The following is a 21,485-nucleotide window of genomic DNA, read 5'->3' as shown; positions in this document are numbered from 1 at the left end:
TCAGCTTCCTGCTAAATGGAGGCCAGAAGAGAAGCCCAATGCTTGGACAAGAAATGACCTCTCTGCTACAGCAGAATAAGGGGATATATGGTGGCCACACACTTGTTATATACAGAATGGACTTCTATCTTCATTCTGCTGCAGATTCCTAGGTGACTTTCATCATCCTACCTTGTACTTTGAGGACCAGTGATGTAGCCTACTTGGGCATAGCATCTCTTCCTCATGAAGAGCATATTGGAGCAGGAGTGTACATGAGGGTGAACTTGGCACTGGTAGCAATAGTAATGACAAGTGGCTTAAGGATAAAGTTTTGGACACAAAACTATACAACTGTTCAGAGTCAGCTGGGAAGAGATGAAAGGCTATACTTAAAAATATAGAGGAAATGGGGAGAGTTAGAGGGGTACAGGGAAACCTGGTTACTAGTGCTCAGGACAGAGGATACCAGAGTAGAAATGGGAAGATGGGCATCTGTTTTATTTTCTGTAGCTTGTCAACAACTACCTGTTCTACAATGGGAATAAGATTTATATTTGTAAGTTTTAAATGAGCAATACTTTAACTTATTATAAAATTCATTCAAAACATACATAAAACATGCAGGTGGTGTTACAGAATTCAAGATCACCAGGGAAAGACAACTAGACAAAACTTCTTTCAACTGTAAAGATTGAAAAAAATGGCCACCTGTGGTGGACTCATGAAATAGAAAATCCACATTCCTACATCCTAGTCAAAAATTTCCCCAAACCCAAACAGATAAATAACCTTTCCTTGCCTGTCACAGGTTGTTCATGCCCTGGTCCTGGGCAAGAAAAAAAAAGCAAACAGCAACAAAAAAAACAATTTGGGGCTGGAGAGATGGTTCAACAGTTAATACTCTTCCAGAAGACTCAGGTTCAGTTCCCAGCACCTACATAGCAGCTCACACCTGTCTATAACTCCAGTTCCAGTGAGTCTAAGATGCTCACACAGACATACATGCAAGCAAAACACCAATGCACATAAAATAAAAATTAAAAGGTAATCATCAAAAGAAGATTTTTTAAAAAAGTTTACTTGTAGAAACCTTGCTACAACAGCCACCTTTGCCAGTCTGAGAGCTGCTGCAAAGGGGGGAGACAGGGGTTGAAATGTTTAAAGACATAAACCACAATTGTCTAAACTCTGGGGATGTTCCTGCTATGTGAGACATTAGCATGTTTTTTGTTGTTTTTTTGTTTTCTTTTTTTGTGTGTTTTCTGAGCCAGCAGTGGTTAAGCAAGATTACAGAAGCAGAATGAGTATATAGTTAATATTTTAGGATGACAATTATATAATAATTTCTTGAGTTGTTCATATATTTTGGAGCTCAGCCCTCTGTCAGATATGGGGTTGGTGAACATCTCCCATTCTGTGAGTTGCCATTTTGTCTTATTGACCGTGTCCTTTGCCTTACAGGAGCTTCTCAGTTTCAGGAGGTCCACAATATTAATTGTTGCTCTTAGTGTCTGTGCTATTGGTGTTATATCAAAGAAGTGGTCTCTTGTGCCCATGCATTCAAGGCTATTTGCTCTTCGGTCAGGTTCAATGTAACTGTTGAGGTCTTTGATCCATTTGGACTTGAGTTTTGTGTTATTGGGGTAGATATGGGTCTATTTGGGGTAGATATGGGTCTATCTGCAGTCTTCTACATGTCAGCATCCAGTTATGCCAGCACCATTTGTTGAAGATGCTTTCTTTTTTCTGTTGTATGATTTTGGCTTCTTTGTCAAAAATCCAGGTGCACATAAGGGCATTTGCTCAACTATGTTCATAGCAGCGTTGTTTGTAATAGCCAGAACCGGAAACAAAACATCCCGAGTGAGGTAAACATGGTACGTGCTCACTCATAAGTGAGAGTTAGATGTAAAAGAAAGGATAAACAGGCTACAATGCACAGCTCCAGAGAAGCTGCGTAGAAAGGACGACCCTAATAAAGAAACGCAAGGAGGGTCCCAGGAAGGAGAAATAGTTAAGATCTCCTGGGTTGAACATACCTTTAATTCCAGCAGTCAGAAGGCAGAGGCAGGAGGATCTCTGTGAGTTTGAGACCAGCCTGGTCTACAAGAGCTAGTTCCAGGGCAGCCTCCAAAGCCACAGAGAAACCCTGTCTCGAACGTCCCCCACCCAAAAAATCTCCTGGGTAAACTGGGAGGAGATGGGGGATGGGAATGTGAGACCCAGTTGGGGGAAGGACAGAGAGGGAGAGCAATGAAAGAGATATCTTGATAGAGGGAATTATTATGGGATTAGGGAGAAACTTGGTGCTAGAAAATTCCTAGGAATGTACAAGGATGGCCTGAGCAGTAATGGAGAGGGTGCCTGAACTGGCCTTCCCCTATAATCAGATTAGTGACTCCTCTGATTTTCATCATAGAACCTATATCCAGTAGCTGATGGAAACAGATGCAGTGACCCACAGCCAAGCACTGGGCTGAGTTCCTAGAGTTCAGTTGACAAAAGGAAGGAGGGATCATATCAACAATGGGGAGTCAAGGCCATGATGGGGAAACCACAGAGACAGCTGACCCGAGCTAGTTGGAGACCATGGACTATGGACTGACAGCTGAGGAACCTGCATGGGACCAAAATAGGCCCTCTGAATGTAGGTGACAATTGTGTGGCTTGATTTATTGAGGAGGGCTGCCAGTGGGACAAGGACTTATGCCAGGTGCATGAACTGGCTTTTTGGAACCCATTCCCTATGGTGGGATATCTTGCTCAGCCTTGATGCGGGGGCGGGGGTGCTTGGTCCTGCCTCAGCTTGGTATGCCAGACTTTGTTGACTCCCCAAGGGAGGCCTTACCCCCTCTGAGGAATGGATGGGGCTTGGGATGGTGGAGGGGGGCAGGAGAGGGGAAGGAGGGGAAGTGGGGTTGGTATGTGAAATGGAAAAAATAAAAAAGTGTAAAAAAGGCATTAAGTTTCGGGGCTTAACTTTTTACACACTGTAGTATTCTTGATATACACTATGTTCCTATATACTTTGTATATGTGCAAGATTCTTATCCCGTGATCAGTCTTCTATTTAGATTGCTGTCAAGACTTTAACTACAGACAGGGTTGACTTTAGGGTCATGGTCCAGATAGCCTGTGCTTAACAGTCCCTAGGCCAAGAACAAGGTCCTGCTGAGTCTTAGGTTTTCTTTTTTCCCACAGTAATTTAATTTGAAACTCATTTGAACTGGAGCTACTTTTTAACCAATACAATGATGAATGTTGTAAAAAATTTCTAAAAGTTGCCTTGTATTATTATTTTATTTTTATAGAATTTTGTGCTTAGGGTATTGACTGGTTTGTTCTGAACAAATGGAAGACTGTGGAGAGATTGTTAAGAGTTTAGAATGGAGGATACCTTAAATATCTCAGCAAAGACCTTCCTCAATGCCCTAGAAATTTGTAGGTATCCCTTCTTCCCTGCCTGCACGAACTCTACTTTGGACATTTGTAACTGGACATTGTCTCCTACCTGCCAGTTCCCTAATAACCACTCAGAGGCTTAAAAGTAATTACAAACTGTTTGGCCTATTAGCTCAGGCTTATTATTAATGAGCTCTTACAATTAAATTAATGCATTTCTACTAGTCTACATTTTACCATGAGGCTCATAGCTTGTTACCTCACATCTTGCTTTCCCAGCAGCTGCAGGTGTCTGCCCTGACTCTCCCATTCTTCTCCATGTATCTCTGCTTGGATTTCCTGGTTGGCTCTATTCTGCCTTGCTATTGGCCAAATCAGCTTCTTTATTAACTAATGGTAATAAAACATATCCACAGCATACAGAAAGACATCCCACATCAGACATTACTCATAAATAAAATTGGAGCCTGCCAAGCTTTTGTGGTCTTCCATTGTGGCATTTCAAGAGTGTTTGCAGAGCTTTCTGGCTGCTCTGGAGGAAATTATGCCTCCCCAGAGCCGGGTATGAGCAGTGTTGAGCCTTGTGAAAGACGGCCCAGAAGCGTCCCATGCTATTTGAAATATCAGCTGTGTGCTAAACTATCCTTCAATTCTTCACTCTGCACAGTCCTGTGATGATTTGTGTGAATGACCCAAAGTGTCAGAATCTGCCTTCTTCAAGGATCTCTAGGCCAGAAGCAGATGATGCCAGGAGAAAACAAACAACAACAACAACAAACCGTCTAAAACACGCACATCTGAGTTAGCTGCAAAATTGTTATCAAAGCTGACAGATTTTCTCCTCTGATACCAGGGCTCCAGTTGTTAATCCTTCCACCCCTCCAGTTGGAATGGGTTGGAGAAATGCTAGTCCATTAGGGCTCCTGCTACTCTCAAAGTGAAGGCAAACCTTATACAACAGGCCAGCTGTTATCAGGAAAGTCCCTTGGGCAGCCATTAAAGGGGCTGCATGCCCAAGAATGTCAGCCTTTAGACTTCCATACATAAAGACCTGATCTTAACACTTATTATCAGTCACAGAAAATATTAGAACACAGGTCACAGAGAAGGAAGATTCCTCTAAGACTTGACAACACCTGTCTGGCCAAGGATATCAATAAATTACATTTCAAATGAAGCCTATGGCTAGTACCTGGCACTCTGAGTGAACTGAGGAAAATCACAGAAAAGGGCACAGTGCACAGAAATACATACGAAAATGGTAAGAGTAAGATTTGTGATGTCAGAGCCAAGACTGTGAGCTTGGTAGCCAATGGTACAGACTGTCTTGTCATGGTAGACGAAGTTAGGCACTTCTCTCAGATAGGGACACGAGGAAGAATGCTAGTGAAGAGTCAACACAGGACACTGTCCAGATCATAGATAGAGAGGCAGTAACAGCCAGGTTGCTTTAGAAAGATTTGACTGAAGTCACCCAGCAGGCAAGAGCAGGAGTGGTAGACAGAGTGATGACCCCTCATGGTTCCTTCATATCTGCCAACCTTGGGGCTTTTGTACATGATCCAGAAAACTCTGGATACCCAGCCACTGATGAATATTGTAAGTCTGGTTCATAAAAGAGTCCTGGAACCTTCCCTTCTGGAATGCTACTAAACAAGACCTCCCTAAACATTTTTATTTAAATTTTTATTAGTTCAAATTAGGAACAAGCTTGCTTCACATGTAAATCCCTTTTCCCTCTCCCTCCCCTCCCCCCAATCCTCCCCCCAAACCTTCCACCTGCCTCCCCCACCCCATCCTCCTTCCACTCCCCAGCCTCCCTAAACATTTTAAACTGTGACCGTCTTGAACCTAAAATTTTATGTCATCAAAAGTAGACAGGCAGGAAACACTTGTATACAAATACAAGTCAAATACTAATAATAAATAATAAAGAATTTTACTTTAAAATGATTGTTTATATAACCATGACAGGGCCCCAGACCTTAGTAGGCCCCTAGACCTTAGCACAACTGACTCCATGATGGAAGTCCCATTCAGATGATAAAACGCAGCATGTAGACAGCACCACCTGCCAAATGCAAACAAACACCTAATCCATCAAAGTCCATAGTTCTGGAAAAGTCTCTTACTGTACTAACCTTGCTTTTTGGCTTCTATAGTCCTGCTTCTGGCTGACTGTTCTTGTTATTTGAAATGATTTTTGTGCTTGAAAGGTCACCCCGAGAAAGGTTTAGGGTTTGGGGTCCCAAACATTTGAACTCTTGACCAAGCAGTTTTCTCTCGGTGATACTCTACAACATGTATGTGCACATATATGATTATATTATGTGTTAAAATGAAAAGCAAGTCTTCATAGTTACACACATGCTTATTTTTCTGTTTACCCCAAATTAAATCATGGTCTAATTTTATTTTGCAGGATGTAATGAATCAGCCAATATTTTTCAGAGTTAAGCATTACTTTGATTTCCTAATTTCCAACAATAAGAACGATGCTTCAAATAATGGTACAAAAAGATGAAGGTTTATTTAGGACCATATAAGAAGAAATTGGAAATTATATCCTAATATAGTTTATTTTATTGTCTTATTTTTATTGATATCTTCTCTCCACCTCTAAATCATCTTAAAATGCATTCTCAGCCATTGTCAAGATCCTCTCTTAGAGCCAAGGAAAATCTTCAGCTCACCACCAACTTCTGGTCCATTTCTCGAATGAGTCTAAGAACTAGCATTTTGCTTCAAGCAGCTTTTTGTTTTTTTGCTATACTACTTATGACAATTGTCATTATTCCATGGGGTGGATCCATGCACCAGTTCGTGCCCATACTTCACCCCTTGTGTGCCCAACCTAGAGCCTCACCCAAGGTTGTAAGTTGAAAGCCAATAGCAGCGAGGGAGAGGGGAACGTGTGCATGCTTAGAGGGCCGTGTGCAGCTTGGGGTAGCAATTGCAGCCTTTGTGGAAGCCACAAGGGTGCGCCTTCTGAAGAGCTCAAGTCATGGCCCGCAAGTACTTCTACTTCGACTACGACTACTATGGAGTAAGCTTTTATGAGGAAGAAATAATAACCGAACCTGAGGAAAGGTTGTGCTACTCAGCAAGCAGTGGCACCTTTGACCAAGGAGTCATAGAAGCCCTGAATAAGCTATGCTGTGAGGGCCACCAGAGCTCTGGAGGCAACCATAGCTACGAGGGTTATGCCATGAATAACAACAAAGGCACCGAGCATGGAGAGCTGGAGATTGCTGGGAACATGATCAGAGCCAGTGGCCAGCCAGCATTCAGAATTCCTCGGAAGCCATACAAATTCACGCCTGGACAGCTGTGGGAACTTCGGGCAGTTTTCGAAGAAACTCAGTACCCAGATGCTCTCAGACGGTATGTATTGGGTTTGTCCTTCTGGACTTTGGGCTACTTTTTCTGTCCCTTGGCCTCTCCTCAGTTTTGTTAAAAGTTTCTAATGTCTTTCAAATTCAGCATATAGACTCACTCATAACTGTGCCACTGAGGTACAAGATCCTCAGCGAGCTTCCAGGGCACAGAGCCTCCATGGGCGCCACAGAAGTGCGCCCTCTTGTGAGCTCAGGACATGAGCTCACTCTGAGGAAGAAATAGCCGCTGAACCTGAGCAAAGGGGTGACCTACACAGCAGGCACTGGCTGGTTTTGCAAAGGAGTCACAGGCTCCCAGCATGAGCTGTGTTGTGAGGGCTACAAGAGCCCTGTAGGTGACCATAGCCTCTTTTTAGTTTTGTTAAATCTGGGTCTGAGTTGTGCAGGCAGGTCTTGAACTAGCTCTGTATCCCAGGCAGTCCTTGAACTTGTGATCCTCCTGCCTCAGTCTCTTCAGTAGCTGAAATTACTGGTTTGTGTCATCAGGATTGACTTCCTTCCCCTCTCAGCCATGATACCAAAGTCTTTACTTTTCTCTATAATGATGTTTAGGGGAGTCTCTCTATGATGGCAAGGTGAAACGTGAGCCCATTAAATAACTGCGCTTCCATGCACTTAGTCCCCAGCTACCTCTCTCCTGTTTTATTTATCCTCTCTATGTGATTCCTCTAGGCACCTCACATAAGGAAAACCAGGCAGAATTTGTCCTTTCTGAACTAACCTGCTTCAGTTGGCATGTCTTCAAGCCTTTTCAGTGTGCTAACATCAGGGAGAGTTTCTGTTTTCTCTGATGTCAGTTCTATCCCAAACAGCCCTTTGCACAGCTACCAGGTGTTTTCTGTTATCACACCACCTGTGAAAAGCTGTCTGGGTGCATTTTCTCTGTGGCCCATATGGATTGTGCTTCCCTGCTGAGCAAGGGGAGTAGAGAAATGTCTTCCTTAAAACTCCAGGTTCTGTTAGATTTGTTGTATCATGTGATCATCCCGTCCTCGCTTTTTTAAAGGAACCAATTCCTTTGTGGATGTACTGTTTGACATTTCTCTGCAGAGAGCATGGTGTTTCTTGTGTCTTCAGGGGCTCAACAGGCTTGTTATTAGTGGGTGTTGTTAATAGCCACCTTCTGGGTGTGAGATAATATCTGGGGTTTGAAGTGGATTTCCTTACTGCTGGGAAACTTTTCCTGTGCTTATGGCCACTATGGCCTATCTTTGTGGTCAAACGTCTCTTTAAGAAAGTCTTCTCATATCTAAATCTGCATGTGTTTTGGAGTGAGTTATTGATGTTCAAATATTCTGTTTGATTGCATGTGATGCTTTCTTGTTAGGATCATTTCTTTCAATACACAGGAACGTTAAAATGTGTTAAACATCTAAATTTATCTATTTTCTGTGTATTGCCTATGTGGGGCCTGGTTTTTGTACATAAAATATTTCAGAGATTAAATGTCCTGAAGAATGAAGACTTTTCACGCCCCTGCAAACCTATACCATTCCAGCAGTCAGTTTGTGTAGTTAGCTGTACCTAGTGTCACAGGCCTTAATCCCAGCCATATGGAAAGCAGATCAAGGAAGATGGGAACTTCCAGGTTTAGCGGATCTCAGGAGCATGCTCAAAGCTAGCATGAGCAGCTTAGTGAGACTCGATCTCAAAATAAGACTGAAAACATATAAATATAAAAATATGCAACTCAGTGGTAGACCTGTTGCCTACTATATCTGGGACTGTAGGTCCAATTCCCAATGCCATAAAAATATGTATAATCTGCAAGTGGCAGATTTAGATATTTATTTCTTCAATAGTACATTAATAACAGCTAGACTACACAGCACTCAAAAAACAGCCTTTAATTTTCAGACAAGGCAAAAAATACACTTCTTCCTCCCTCTCATACAGTGCATCCCTGCTATAGTTTCCCCTCCTTCCACTCCTCTCTGTCCTCCCCCACAATTCCCCCCTCCCCCACCTCCCTTCAAACCACTTCTAAATAATGCTCATTTAAGGATTACTGAAGAATCTACTTGGAGAGGTGTGAGGGGATATAGCTCACTATCACTATGTTAATGTGATTATAACTATTTCTTTTATGAACTTGGAAGCCCTGTGTTTGGTGCAAAAATATCTAGAATATTTTCTCTTGAATTTTTCCTTAATGACTACATAGTGTTCTTTCCTATCTCTTCTGATTAGTTTTGTTTTGAAGTCTGTTTTGTCAGATATTAAAATAGCTACACCTGCTTGCATCTTGGTTCCATTTGCTTGGGATACCATTTTCCTATCCTTTTACCCTAAGGTAACATCTGTCCTTGGAGTTGAGCTGTGATTCTTGAATGCAGCAGTAAGATGGATCCCATTTTCTTATCAAATCTGCTAGTGCGTTTTTGATAGGGAAAAGTATTGGCCATTAATATAATTAGTTATTAATGTTTGGTGTTCATTGATTCCTGTTATTTTGTTGTGGTGTAGAATTTTCTCTTCCTTTGATTAACTATTCTAGGATTATTTATTGCTTGTGTATTCTTGGGTGTAGTTAACCTTCTCTTCAGCCTGAAGTTTTCTTCTAGTGTGTTCTGTAGAGCTGGAATTGTGGATAGTAATTGCTCAAATTTGTTTTTAATCTTTAAATGCTTTTTTCTCTCTCAGTCTAATGTGATTAATAGTTTTGCTGTATCTAGTAGTCTCATCTGACATCTGTACTCCCTTGGAGATTCTAGAACATCTATCCAATCCCTTTTGGCATTCAGACTCTCTATAGAAAAGTCGGGTGTTGTTCTAATGAGACTGCCTTTACATGTGACTTGGTCCTTTTTCTTTGCAGCTTTTAATATTCTTTATTTGTCCTGTATGTTTAGTGCTTTGATTATTATGTGACGAAGGTATTCTCTGGTCCAGTCTATTTGATGTTCTGTATGCTTCTTGTACCTTGATAAGCATCTTATTCTTTAGAGCGGGTAACCCTTCTTTTATGGTTTTGCTGAAAGTATTTTCTGTACCTTTGACCTGGGTTTTTACTCCTTCTCTATACCTATTATTCATAGGTGTGGTGTTTTGATATCGTCCCAGATTTTCTGGGTTATTTACGCCTGGATTTTTTCATTTTTTATTTGAATTAGAAACAAGATTGAATTACAAGACAATCCCAGTTCCCTTCTCCCTCCCTTTCTCCCCTACCACCCCCCAACTAAAACCCTACCTATCGCATATCCTTTTTTCTAATCTACACCTTATTCAAACTTTCTGCTCCCATCCTTCCTCTTCTTCCCTTCTCATTCTCATGGCCCCCTCCCCCCTCTTCCGATGCTCTCAATTTGCTCAGGGGATCTTGACCCTTTCCCCTTCTCCAAGAGACAATGTTTGTTTACTAGTTTCTCTGGCAGTATGGATTGTAGGCTGGTAATCCTTTACTCTATGTCTAAAATCCACATATGTACATACCATGTTTGTCTTTTTGTGCTTGGGTAACCTCGCTCAGAATGGTTTCTTCAAGTTCCATCCATTTTCCTGCAAATTTCAAGATTCCATTGTTTTTTTTTTTTTCTGCTGAGTAGTACTCCATTGTGTAAATGTACCACATTTTCTCTATCCATTCTTCAGTTGAGGGGCATCTAGGCTGCTTCCAGTTTCTGGCTATTACAGATAGTGCTGCTATGAACATCATTGAACAGATGTTCTTGTTGTGTGAATGTGCTTCTTTGGGGTATATGCCTAAGAGTGGAATTGCTGGATCTTGTGGTAGACTGATTCCCATTTTCTTGAGGAGTAGCCATACTGATTTCCAAAGTGGCTGTACAAGTTGGCACTCCCACCAACAGTGGAGGAGTGTTCCCCTTTCTCCACATCCACTCCAGCATAAACTGTCATTGGTGTGTTTGACTTTAGCCATTCTGAGAGGAGTAAGATGGTATCTCAGAGTTGTTTTGATTTGCATTTCCCTGATGGCTAAGGATATTGAACACTTTCTTATGAGTCTTTCACCCATTTTAGGTTCCTCTCTTGAGAATGGTCTATTTGGTTCTGTACCCCACTTTTTAATTGGATTGTTTGGTGTTTTGGAGACTAGCTTCTTGAGTTCTTTGTATATTTTGGAGATCAGCCCTCTGTCAGATGTGGGGTTGGTGAATATCTTTTCCCAGTCTGTGGGCTGCCATTTTGTCTTGCTGACTGTCTCCTTTGCCTTACAGAAGCTTCTCAGTTTCAGGAGGTCCCATTTATCAATTGCTGACCTCAGTGTCTGTGCTACTGGTGTAATGTTCAGGAAGCAGTCTCCTGTACCAACTAATTCAAGGGTATTTCCCACTTTATCTTCTAATAGGTTTACAGCTACAGCTTCCCCTACATAGGTTCAGTGTGGCTGGGTTTATGTTGAGGTCTTTTATCCATTTTGATTTAAGTTATGTACAGGGTGAAAGGCTTGGGTCTATCTGCAGCCTTCTACATGTCTGCATCCAGGTATGCCAGCACCATTTGTTGAAGATGTTCTCTTTGTTCCAGCATATATATTTGGATTGTTTGTCAAAAATCAGGTGTTCGTAGGTGTGTGGGTTAATATCAGGGTTTTAACCATTGGTCTACTTGTCTATTTTTGTGCCAATACCAAGTTGTTTTCAGAACTATAGCTCTGTAACAGAGCTTGAAGTCAGAGATGGCGATGCCTCCAGAAGTTCCTCTATTGTACAGGGTTGTTTTGGCTATCCTGGGTATTTTGTTTCTCCACATAAAGCTGAGAATTGTTCTTTCAAGGTCTGGGAAGAATTGTGTTGGGATTTTGATGGGGATTGCATTGAATCTGTAGATTGCTTTCGGCAAGATTGCCATTTTTACTATGTTGATCCTGCCTATCCATGAGCATGGGAGATCTTTCCATTTCCTGGTATCCTCTTTAATTAATTTCTTTAGAGAGTCAAAATTCCTATGGGACAGGTCTTTCACTTTTTTGGATAGTGTTACCCCAAGGTATTTTATGTTGTTTGTGGCAATTGTAAAGGGTGATGCTTCTCTGATTCTTTCTCCACCAATGTGTCATCAGTATATAGTAGGGCTACTTTTTTTTGAGTTAATCTTGTATCCTGCCACTTTGCTGAAGATATTTATCAGCTGTATGAGTGCCCTGGTAGAGTTTTTCGGGTCACTTATGTAGACTGTCATATCATCTGCAAATAGTGAGAGTTTGACTTCTTCCTTTCTGATTTGTATTCCCTTGATCTCCTTTTGTTGTCTTATTGCTTTAGCTAGAACTTCAAGGACAATATTGAAGAGGTGTGGAGAGAGTGAACAGCCTTTTATTGTCCCTGATTTTAGAGAAATTGCATTGAGTTTCTCTTATGCCTGGATTTTTATTTTTAGTATTTAACATGTTCTTTGACTGAGATATTTATTTCTTCTACCTTGTCTTTAAGATCTGAAATTCTAACTGGGTGATGGTGGCATGTGCCTTTAATTTCAGCACTCAGGAGGCAGAGGCAGATGGATCTCTGTGAGTTCAAGGCCAGCCTGATCTACAAAGCTACACAGAGAAACCCTGTCTCAAAAAAAAAAAAAAAAGAAAATCTGAAATTCTATCTTCCATGTCTTTTAATCTATTGAGGCTTACATATGAGATTTTTGTTTGGCATCCTGAGTTTTTCATCCCCTTTTTATTTCATTTTGGGTTTTCTTTGGTGAATCTGTTTCTTTGTTAAATTCTGCTCTCATGTCTTGAATTGTTTTCACTCTTTCAACTCTTTGTGTTTTCATGGTCTTTAAGGCATTTTTCCTATCTTCTTTAAGGTCTTTGAACATACTAATAATTGGTGTTTTGAAGTCCTTGTCTTGTGCTCCAGATAAATTGCTTTTCTTAGAGCCTAACACAGTGGAGTGGCTGACTTCTTGAGGAATCATGTTGTATTCATTCATGTTTGTGTTTTGTTGCTGAGATCTAAGTTATGATGTTTGAGGTGTTTCTTGGTGTCAACATCTGGTGTCATCTTTGCTGGGTGTGTCCTTTGGTCCTAGCCTAGTGTAGATGTTGTGAGGTAGCTGTGTCCCAGATGAGTAGGGTTGCTGGGGGTTCGTGGTAGACTTGTTGTGTAGGTCAGTGAGGAGTCACAAGAATGGAGCTGGACTAGAAGGAAAGGATAAAAGGGACAGCGGGGAAGAACTAGAGGGATTCTGGGTCTGCACCAGGAGGCTGAGTCCCTCAGCAATTGGGGTGGTCTTGTTGGAGGGCCTCCTGCCGGCAGGCTGCAATGGAACTAAGAATAAGTATGGAGAACAAGATATTAAATTTTAAAATACAAAAGAAGTATACTAATTGTAGTGCATTCCCTGCCTAGTATGGAATATTGAATATTTGTCTTTTTTTCTGTCCACAGAAAAGAACTGGCAGAGCTCATGAATGTGGATGAACAGAAAGTGAAGGTCAGTCAGCATGGACAAGTAGTTTACTAGAGTGCTGATCTCAGTCCTGCCTCAGCACATGGGGCACCTTGTCCTAGGCATGCGAAATTGCTGTGTTTGTTCCTTGTGTGTTTTATCCTGGGAAGTAAGGTTTGGGCTATGGGACCTTGGCAAATGGAGAAGGGAAACTTTAGCTGGTTGTTTCTACCCCATGACTGACTGGCAGTCACATATATCCCTAAAGTAGCATTCTCTCTCTCTCTCTCTCTCTCTCTCTCTTTCTCTCTCTCTCTCTCTCTCTCTCTCTCTCTCTCTCTTCCTCTCATATAATATATAGTATTGTGTAGAACATACATTTTGTACACACACATGTGTCACAAGGAATCAAATGTTAATTATAGCTCATATATATAATTAGCATTTGATAACATTTGATTCATCACAACACACGAGAGTCCTTCACAGGGGTCTTCTTTTGGCCATCATTTTGAAACTCAGGGTAACTTGGAAATGATCATGTGGTTGCAGAGATCACATATTCTCTTGGCAAAAGATTGAATTTGAATGAAAACATGTGAGGGAAATCAAATAATTGAGCCATAAAATAGACTTTCATCAACTAAGGCCTTTTCATATTAGGTGAGACAAATGTGGAACGCGAGCTAAAGTCCGAGAGGGTGAGATTCTTTGTCTCTTTTAGGAGGTTTTGAAGAGGTGATCCAGACAGTAGCAGTTGTAAATTTAAGTTTCTAGCATGTAGGAGTCAATCCGTGGCTACAATGGGAGTTCATGACCACCCTGGGATGCATGAGACCATGTCTAAGGAAATTTTTAAGAAAAGAATGACTGTAAGCCTATGCACAGAAAGCTTAGCCCATGGTTCTAATCGGGTAAAGTTGTGCAGAATTAAGGGTGTGGTATTGTATGTTACATGATTTTTTTTGCTTTTGTGGTGGTGGCATACAAAGTAGGAATTAAGAAACGGTGGGCAACCGGGCAGTGGTGGTGCACGCCTCTAATCCTAGCACTTGGGAGGCAGAGGCGGGTGGATCTTAGTGAGTTCGAGACCAAACTGAACTACAATGCAAGTTCCAGGACAGCCAGGACTGTTACACAGAGAAACCCTGTCTTGAAAAAAGAAAAAGGAAAAGAAACTATAGGCAAGTTCATGACTATACATGACTAATAGCTGCAGCCATGCAAAACATGTGAGCATTTAAAAACTGTATTGTGGGTTCAAAATAGACTCCAGGAAGCAAATGATACTCCTTAATGTGTTTTCCCACCACAGCAGCAACTGCTATAAGTGTTAATCTAATTCCTCTCTCCCTCTGACTTCAGGATTGGTTTAACAACAAGAGAGCTAAACTGAGGAAGAACCAGAAGATACTAACAAGTAAGCACTCCGCTTCTATCAAAGAGAACCCTGCCATGAAGACTTTGGTGGAGTCCAAGAACATCATCATTCTCCAGGAGCAAGTCGGGGATGGGCTCTTCTGGTGTCATGAGAACTCTGACATCCGTGCTGGCCTCCACATCCCTATCTTTTTCCCCTTACTTTAGAAATAAAGTACAGAATTATCTATTCACTCCTTGTGTGTGCCCTCCACAGAAAAAGATATGTTTTACTCCAATTTCTACCGAAGGCAGCTCAGAGCAGGTGAGGGGGGCTGGAACACCCTGGCAGAACAAGGGAAGGCTCAGCAGCATGCATGGGCAGTACTACCCTTGCTTCACATTCTGCTGCAGCCTCCTAGCTCTCCTGGGGCCTATGAATCAGTGTCCCAGCCTCCTGACTGCCCACGTGGTCTTGGGGGAAGGGGATGTGAGCAGAATCAGGAGGCCATGAGCATGAGCACTGGGCCCTGGCAGCAGCAGTTGTTGTGTGTGTGTATAACAAGCAAACATTCAACAGATCTGTCCAGAGCACAATAAAGAACTGGAAACTCGGGGGTGGGGGGGGAGAGCTAGCTGATGGTTCTCCCTTTGCCCACTCCTCTGGCAGGAAGGCTGTAAGGAACATGCACAAACACAATTTCTCCACATTTTTATTTTGCTATTCCCTGCCCCCACTTCATCAAATTCTCATTTCATCATTTTTCACAGAACTGTTCAGAAGTGACTTCATCTTGTCAAAACATTACAGGCTTTTTTAAGAAATCCCTGTCCACTGTCTTCAAATCTCTTCAATATTGTCCTTGAAGGTCTAGCTAGAGCAATAAGACAAGAAAGGGAGATCAAGGGGATACAAATTGGAAAGGAAGAAGTCAAACTTTCACTGTTTGCAGATGATATGATAGTCTACATAAGTGAACCAAAAAACTCTATCAGGGAACTCTTACAGCTGATAAACACCTTCAGCAAAGTAGTAGGATACAAGATTAACTAAAAAAAATCAATAGCTCTACTATATATGGATTATAAATGGGCTGAGAAAGAAATCAGAGAAACATCACCCTTTACAATTGCCACAAACAACATAAAATATCTTGGGGTAACACTAACCAAAAAAAGTGAAAGACCTGTACCATAAGAATTTTGAGTCTTTAAAGAAAGAAATTGCCGGGCATTGGTGGTGCACACCTTTAATCCCAGCACTCGGGAGGCAGAGGCAGGCAAATCTCTGTGAGTTCAAGGCCAGCCTGGTCTCCAGAGCGAGTGCCAGAACAACCTCCAAAGCTACACAGAGAAAACCTGTCTCGAAAAACCAAAAAAAAAAAAAAAAAAAAGGCAAGAAAAGAAAAAATTAAAGAAGATACCAGAAAATGGAAGGATCTCCCAGGTTCTTTGATAGGTAGGAACAACACAGTAAAAATGGCAATCTTGCCAAGAACAATTTACAGATTAACACAATCTCCATCACAACCCCAGCACAATTCTTCGCAGACCTTGAAAAAAACAATTCTCAAATTTATATGGAAAAACAAACGACCCAGGATAGCCAAAACAACCCTGTACAATAACAGAACTTCCAGAGGCATCACCATCCCTGATTTCAAGCTGTATTATAGAGTTATAGTCCTGAAATCAGGTTGATATTGGCACAGAAATTGACAGGTAGACCAATAGAATCGAGTTGAAAACCCTGTTATTAATCTGCACACCTATGAACACCTGACTTTTGACAAGGAAGCTAAAGCTATACAATGAAATAAAGAAAGCATCTTCAACAAATGGTGCTGGCATAACTGGATGTTGGTATGAAGAAGACTGCAGATAGATCCATGTCTATCGCCATGCACAAAACTTAAGTCCAAATGGATCAACGACCTCAACATAAACCCAGTCACACTGAACTTACTAGAAGAAAAAATAGGAAATACCCTTTAACGAATTGGTACATGAGACCAATTCCTGAACATTACACCAGTAGCACAGACACTGAGAACAATAATTAATAAATGAGACCTCCTGAAACTGAGAAGCTTCTGTAAAGCAAAGGACACAGTCAGCAAGAAAAAACGACAGCCCGCGGATTGGGAAAAGATATGCACCAACCCCACATCTGACAGAGGGCTGATCTCCAAAATTTACAAAGAACTCAAGAAGCTAGTCTCCAAAACCCCAAACAGTCAAATTAAAAAGTGGGGTACAAAGCTAAATAGACAATTCTCAATGGAGGAATCTAAAATGTCTGAAAGACACATAAGAAAGTGTTCAACATCCTTAGCCATCAGGGAAATGAAAATCAAAACAACTCTGAGATACCATCTTACTCCTGTCAGAATGGCTAAAATCAAAAACACCAATGACAGTTTATGCTGGAGAGGATGTGGAGAAAGGGGAACACTCCTCCACTGCTGGTGGGAGTGCCAACTCGTACAGCCACTTTGAAAATCAGTATGGCAACTCCTTGGGAAAATGGGAATCAGTCTACCACAAGATCCAGCAATTCCACTCTTAGGCATATACCCAAAGAAGCACATTCATACAACAAGGACATCTGTTCAACTATGTTCATAGCAACACTATTTGTAATAGCCAGAACCTGGAAACAACCTAGATGCCCCTCAACCGAAGAATGGATAGAGAAAATGTGGTACATTTACACAATGGAGTACTACTCATCGGAAAAAAAAAAAAAACAAAGGAACATTGAAATTTGCAGGAAAATGGATAGAATTAGAAGAAACCATTCTGAGTGAGTTAACCCAGTCACAAAAAGACAAACGTGGTATGTACTCACTCATATATGATTTTTAGACATAGAGCAAAGGATTACCAGCCTACAATCCACACTCAGAGAAGCTAGGAAACAAGGAGGACCCTAAGAGAGATATGCATGGTCCCCTGGAGAAAGGGAAAGGGCCAAGATCTCCTGAGCAAATTGGGGTGCAGAAAGGGTAGGGGAGAGGTAGGGTGTTAGTTGGGGGGGGCAGGGGAGGAGGGGAGGGAAAGGGACCTTGAATTGACATGTAAAAATAATTTTATTTCTAATTAAAATTTTAAAATGGGGGGATAAACAATCTGACTCATATTTTTCCTTCCAGATTAAAAAAATGAATATGAATTGCACCTGAAGAATGACACCAAAAATCATCCTTATTGTGCACATCCATTAAGCATAAACATATGTGAGCTCACAGCAACAGTGGACATCCATGCACATGAGCACACACCTACACATAAAAATCACCTTTCACATTCGATGGTGTATTCAGTTTTTCAAGTTCAGTTTACCTTAGATGCCTTCCAACTTTCCATCATTTTCGCTACAGTATTTATATTGGTATAGTATTTATACTGGTATCTAATGAATGATTTTCCTGAGTGATTTTCTGGCTTCTCTTGTGTGAATGAAAATTCATGTAGTACTCAGAGATTGAACAGAGGAGACAGACCTCCCCAGCAAAGTCCTCCCGGGAATTGTATGTGTTTCCTTTCCTGAACACTGCTCAGTCTCCATGGTGGACACTCTCCCGGAAGGGTTTTGATGCTGAGCCCCTCTTCTTGCCCTGAGGCTTCAGTGGAGAGTTAAAAGATCAGATTTCTTTCTATTAATCAATAGAAAAAAGGTAGGAACAGGCAGATGACACGGAAACTATGGGAACGATAGGATGCACAAGGAAAAGAGAGCAAGATTCCCTGAAATCACATCCCAGTCCATAGCCTCCCATTGTCACACCCCCAGAACTGCGGCAAGAAGACAGGAAAGCTAGGCTTCAAAGTTCAGCAACGCTGGCAGCTTCTCTTCCTGCTCAGACTTCCCATCTGAGGGAACTCCATGCGCTCAGAGTCACAAGAGGTGGGAAAGACACTGAACATTGAGCATCCACTCCAGCCCAGGTACAGCATCTCCATTTACCTGTGCTCATCTGTAAGTACACCTCCACACTGGCAGACTCCGCTGGGAGCTGGGGAAGGAGTAATAGGGAGAGGCACCTGTTCTCTGATGGGGAGCCTGAGGGGGCCACTGTTTTCAGTGTGGCTCAGGGAACGTGCCATATGACTGGAGAGGAAGAGTATTGATTAAATCAGGGAACCTCCTAAGACTTGCTGGGCTTATCTTTGGCCCTTTGGACCTTGTTGTACCCATCTAGTCCTCCAGAGGGAGACATAAGCTGCTGCCTGGTCGCCTGATCCTGCTTTTGTGTGGTTCCCAGGCACTCAGCTGTATGGCCCCAGGCCTTTCTGCAGAATTTCTCCAGGCTTTGGCACTCCGTGGGGTCCCTCTTGGAACTTCTGCATAGGTGCAGCAAGATGCATGGGCCTGAAAGCATCAATCAACAGAAACCAGGTGACAGTTTTAGGTTCTCTTTTGTTCAATGTCCACACTTGGGGACAACTGCTGCAGGAGATGTTCTGGATAACCTAGGGTAGAGGAAAGCAAGCAAACATGGAGAGTGGGTCTTGGAGGTGTCCAGAGGGAAGTCATCTGGAGGAAGTTCCACAGACAGGAAAGAATCTGTTGGTCACTTGACCCCTCCAGCAAAGACCCCTGAAGGGCCAGGTTTGCCCAAGAACTGTGGTTCCTGAACCCTGTGCTTCTAGATATTTCATCTAAGTCATTTTTCTGAGACCATATTCCGCGGACTCATATACATAATTTTAAGTGATGTGGGGTGTCCTTCTGTATGCTGCGAACATGCTTTGCTTTTATTGGTTGATGAATAAAGCTGTTTGGCCTATTGCCAGGCAGAATATAGCTAGGAGGGAAATCCAAACAAAGACGCAGAGAGAAGGAAGGCAGAGTCAGAGAGATGCCATATAGCTGCTGAAGGAGTAACATGCCAGAGCATTTCCAGTAAGCCACAGTCTCATGGCAATACACAGATTAATAGAAATTGGCTAATTCATAAGAGAGAGCTAGTCAGTAATATGTCTGAGCTGTTGCCAAACAATTATATTTAATATTAATTTAATCCTCGGAGTGTTATTTCACAAATGGATGCGGGAACTGACGGGCAGGACAGAAAGAATCCAACTCCATGTAAGAGACTGAATTTCCTATTTGTTCTGACGAGATCGGGCACATTCAGGGTGGTGTGGCCATAGACTCCTATTTGTTCTGACTTGTATGCTGCCTTGAGAGGCAGTTTCCAGTCTAAGTTAGGATGTGTCTTTGAATTTACAGAAAACATTATTACTCCGCTTGTCTCATAGTAGTTACGAGAAGGGGGGATACTAACGACTTCTTCCTGACCCCAAACTATCTGCTCTATTATTGGACATTAGTATTATTGCCACTTGTACCAAACTTTTTTCATCACAGCATCACACACATTGACTTTTACCGTGTGAACATTAGAGAATAAAGTCATTCAAGAGATATTATTGGGATGGACAAAGCCATGTCCATACTATGTTATAAAATGCTTATAAAACTGTATGGAGTGAAAAGCATTCAGGAGGGAAATGAATTTTTAAATTACACAATCTGGGCCCTTTCTTAAGCTGCTGGTGCTTAAGAGTCCATTTGTGCTCTTGTAGTCTATTTCCTATATGTCAATGTAGTGAACACGAAGGGGTTACAACATCCAGTACACAGAGAACCAAAATATCTCCCTAATAATTGGGCAATTGTGTGCAGTGTCAAGTTGCTGTACAGGCAACGAATTCACACAGGCTTCTAGATTTCCAAGTTCAAAACATTTTGGTTTCTATGTTTGAGGGGGAATCGGAGGTGTTCTTTGAGCCAACGGACACAGGTCAATTGTTCTACAGGGTCATTGCTGTGTGGTTCTGTGCCCCAGACACCACTCCATACCTCTTTAACCTTCTCCACTCTTTGATGGACAGTCCTCAGGAAGATTCCATATGCAACCTCCAGCTACAAAAGGAGAGAATTTTCCTATAATTTCAATTCAATGCTACGGAATGTTCTGGTTTCTGTGCCTAGAGCAAGGCCTCTTTTCAAGGCTGCTAAACCCAATATGAGAGTCTTTTCTGAGGTGAAAAAAGTGGAATCTTTGTCTAGTCTGAGAAAGTAACTTTTCTGTTCACTCCAGAACTTGCCATGTGCAACTGCCCGGAGCAGAAGAACCTATGAAAACAAAAACATACAAATCCAGCAGGTCTACCCCCCACCCCTGAGGTTGGGGCCTGGAGTCAGACTCTAGGTATGGGTTAATAAAGCTGTGGGAAACCTTTCTCTTAGGTCTGTTCATTGCCCATGAACCTCCTGAAGTCTCTGCAGAAGAACAGATCACGGCACCCTCAGTGCAGCGCCTGATGCACCCGAAAGGGAAAAGGACATAGGGCAAAAAAGGCTGTCTGACAACCCAGATGTTTCTGCCTGTGTTTTGGCTGCTACATGGGTGTGTGCATATGTGCATAGGAAGTGCTTGATATGTATTTTTCTTCTGGAACCCTCTTGAATCACGGGTAAATATCCATGGACTAATTCCAAAAGGGACGATTGTTCGCGCTCATTGTAGAACAAATAATGACACATCAATTTTACAACTTTAGTTTCACTAGAGAACCTAAATGCTGGCACCACAGACACAGGTTCCTGTTTGATGTGTATTCTCCATCCATTGTCAGAGACATAAAAGAATTATTTGGGAGGCTGTTCTTCAATAAGAGCTGAGTTCAGCATCCCACTTCGGGGGGGGGGGGGAGGGGGATACACCACCCCCTTTCTGACTTCCATAGGTACCAGGCACACACATGATATACATAAATGAATGCAGGCAAAAATGTTCGCACACATAAAATAAAATAAATGTGAAAGTAAAATTTGAAAGAATTTCTTATTTGCGGCTAAAATTTACCTTACTATCTGGCATGCCTTTGCAATGACTTGTTCGTCTCACACGCCAACATCTCAAGAATGGAAAAATGCATTTTTCCTATCCACTAGATTTTTTTCTCCATTACTCTGCA

At 41.9% G+C, this 21,485-nt stretch overlaps 1 protein-coding gene across 1 annotated transcript; it reads left to right on the top strand.

Moving 5' to 3' along the window:
• Nucleotides 1-6,388: 6,388 nt before the first annotated feature.
• On the top strand, nucleotides 6,389-20,855 carry LOC100765456 (rhox homeobox family member 1). Its single transcript, XM_027433536.1, has 4 exons — nucleotides 6,389-6,768; nucleotides 13,133-13,178; nucleotides 14,499-14,679; nucleotides 20,755-20,855. The coding sequence occupies exons 1-4, from the start codon at nucleotides 6,389-6,391 to the stop codon at nucleotides 20,853-20,855; spliced, it is 708 nt and encodes a 235-aa protein (XP_027289337.1).
• The last annotated feature ends 630 nt before the right edge of the window (nucleotides 20,856-21,485 follow it).

This window comes from Cricetulus griseus, chromosome X (genome assembly GCF_003668045.3).
Source record: "Cricetulus griseus strain 17A/GY chromosome X, alternate assembly CriGri-PICRH-1.0, whole genome shotgun sequence".
Taxonomy (NCBI): Eukaryota; Metazoa; Chordata; class Mammalia; order Rodentia; family Cricetidae; genus Cricetulus; species Cricetulus griseus.
The sequence above is the reverse complement of the archived record's forward strand: the minus strand, read 5'-3'. Positions and strand labels throughout refer to the sequence as shown.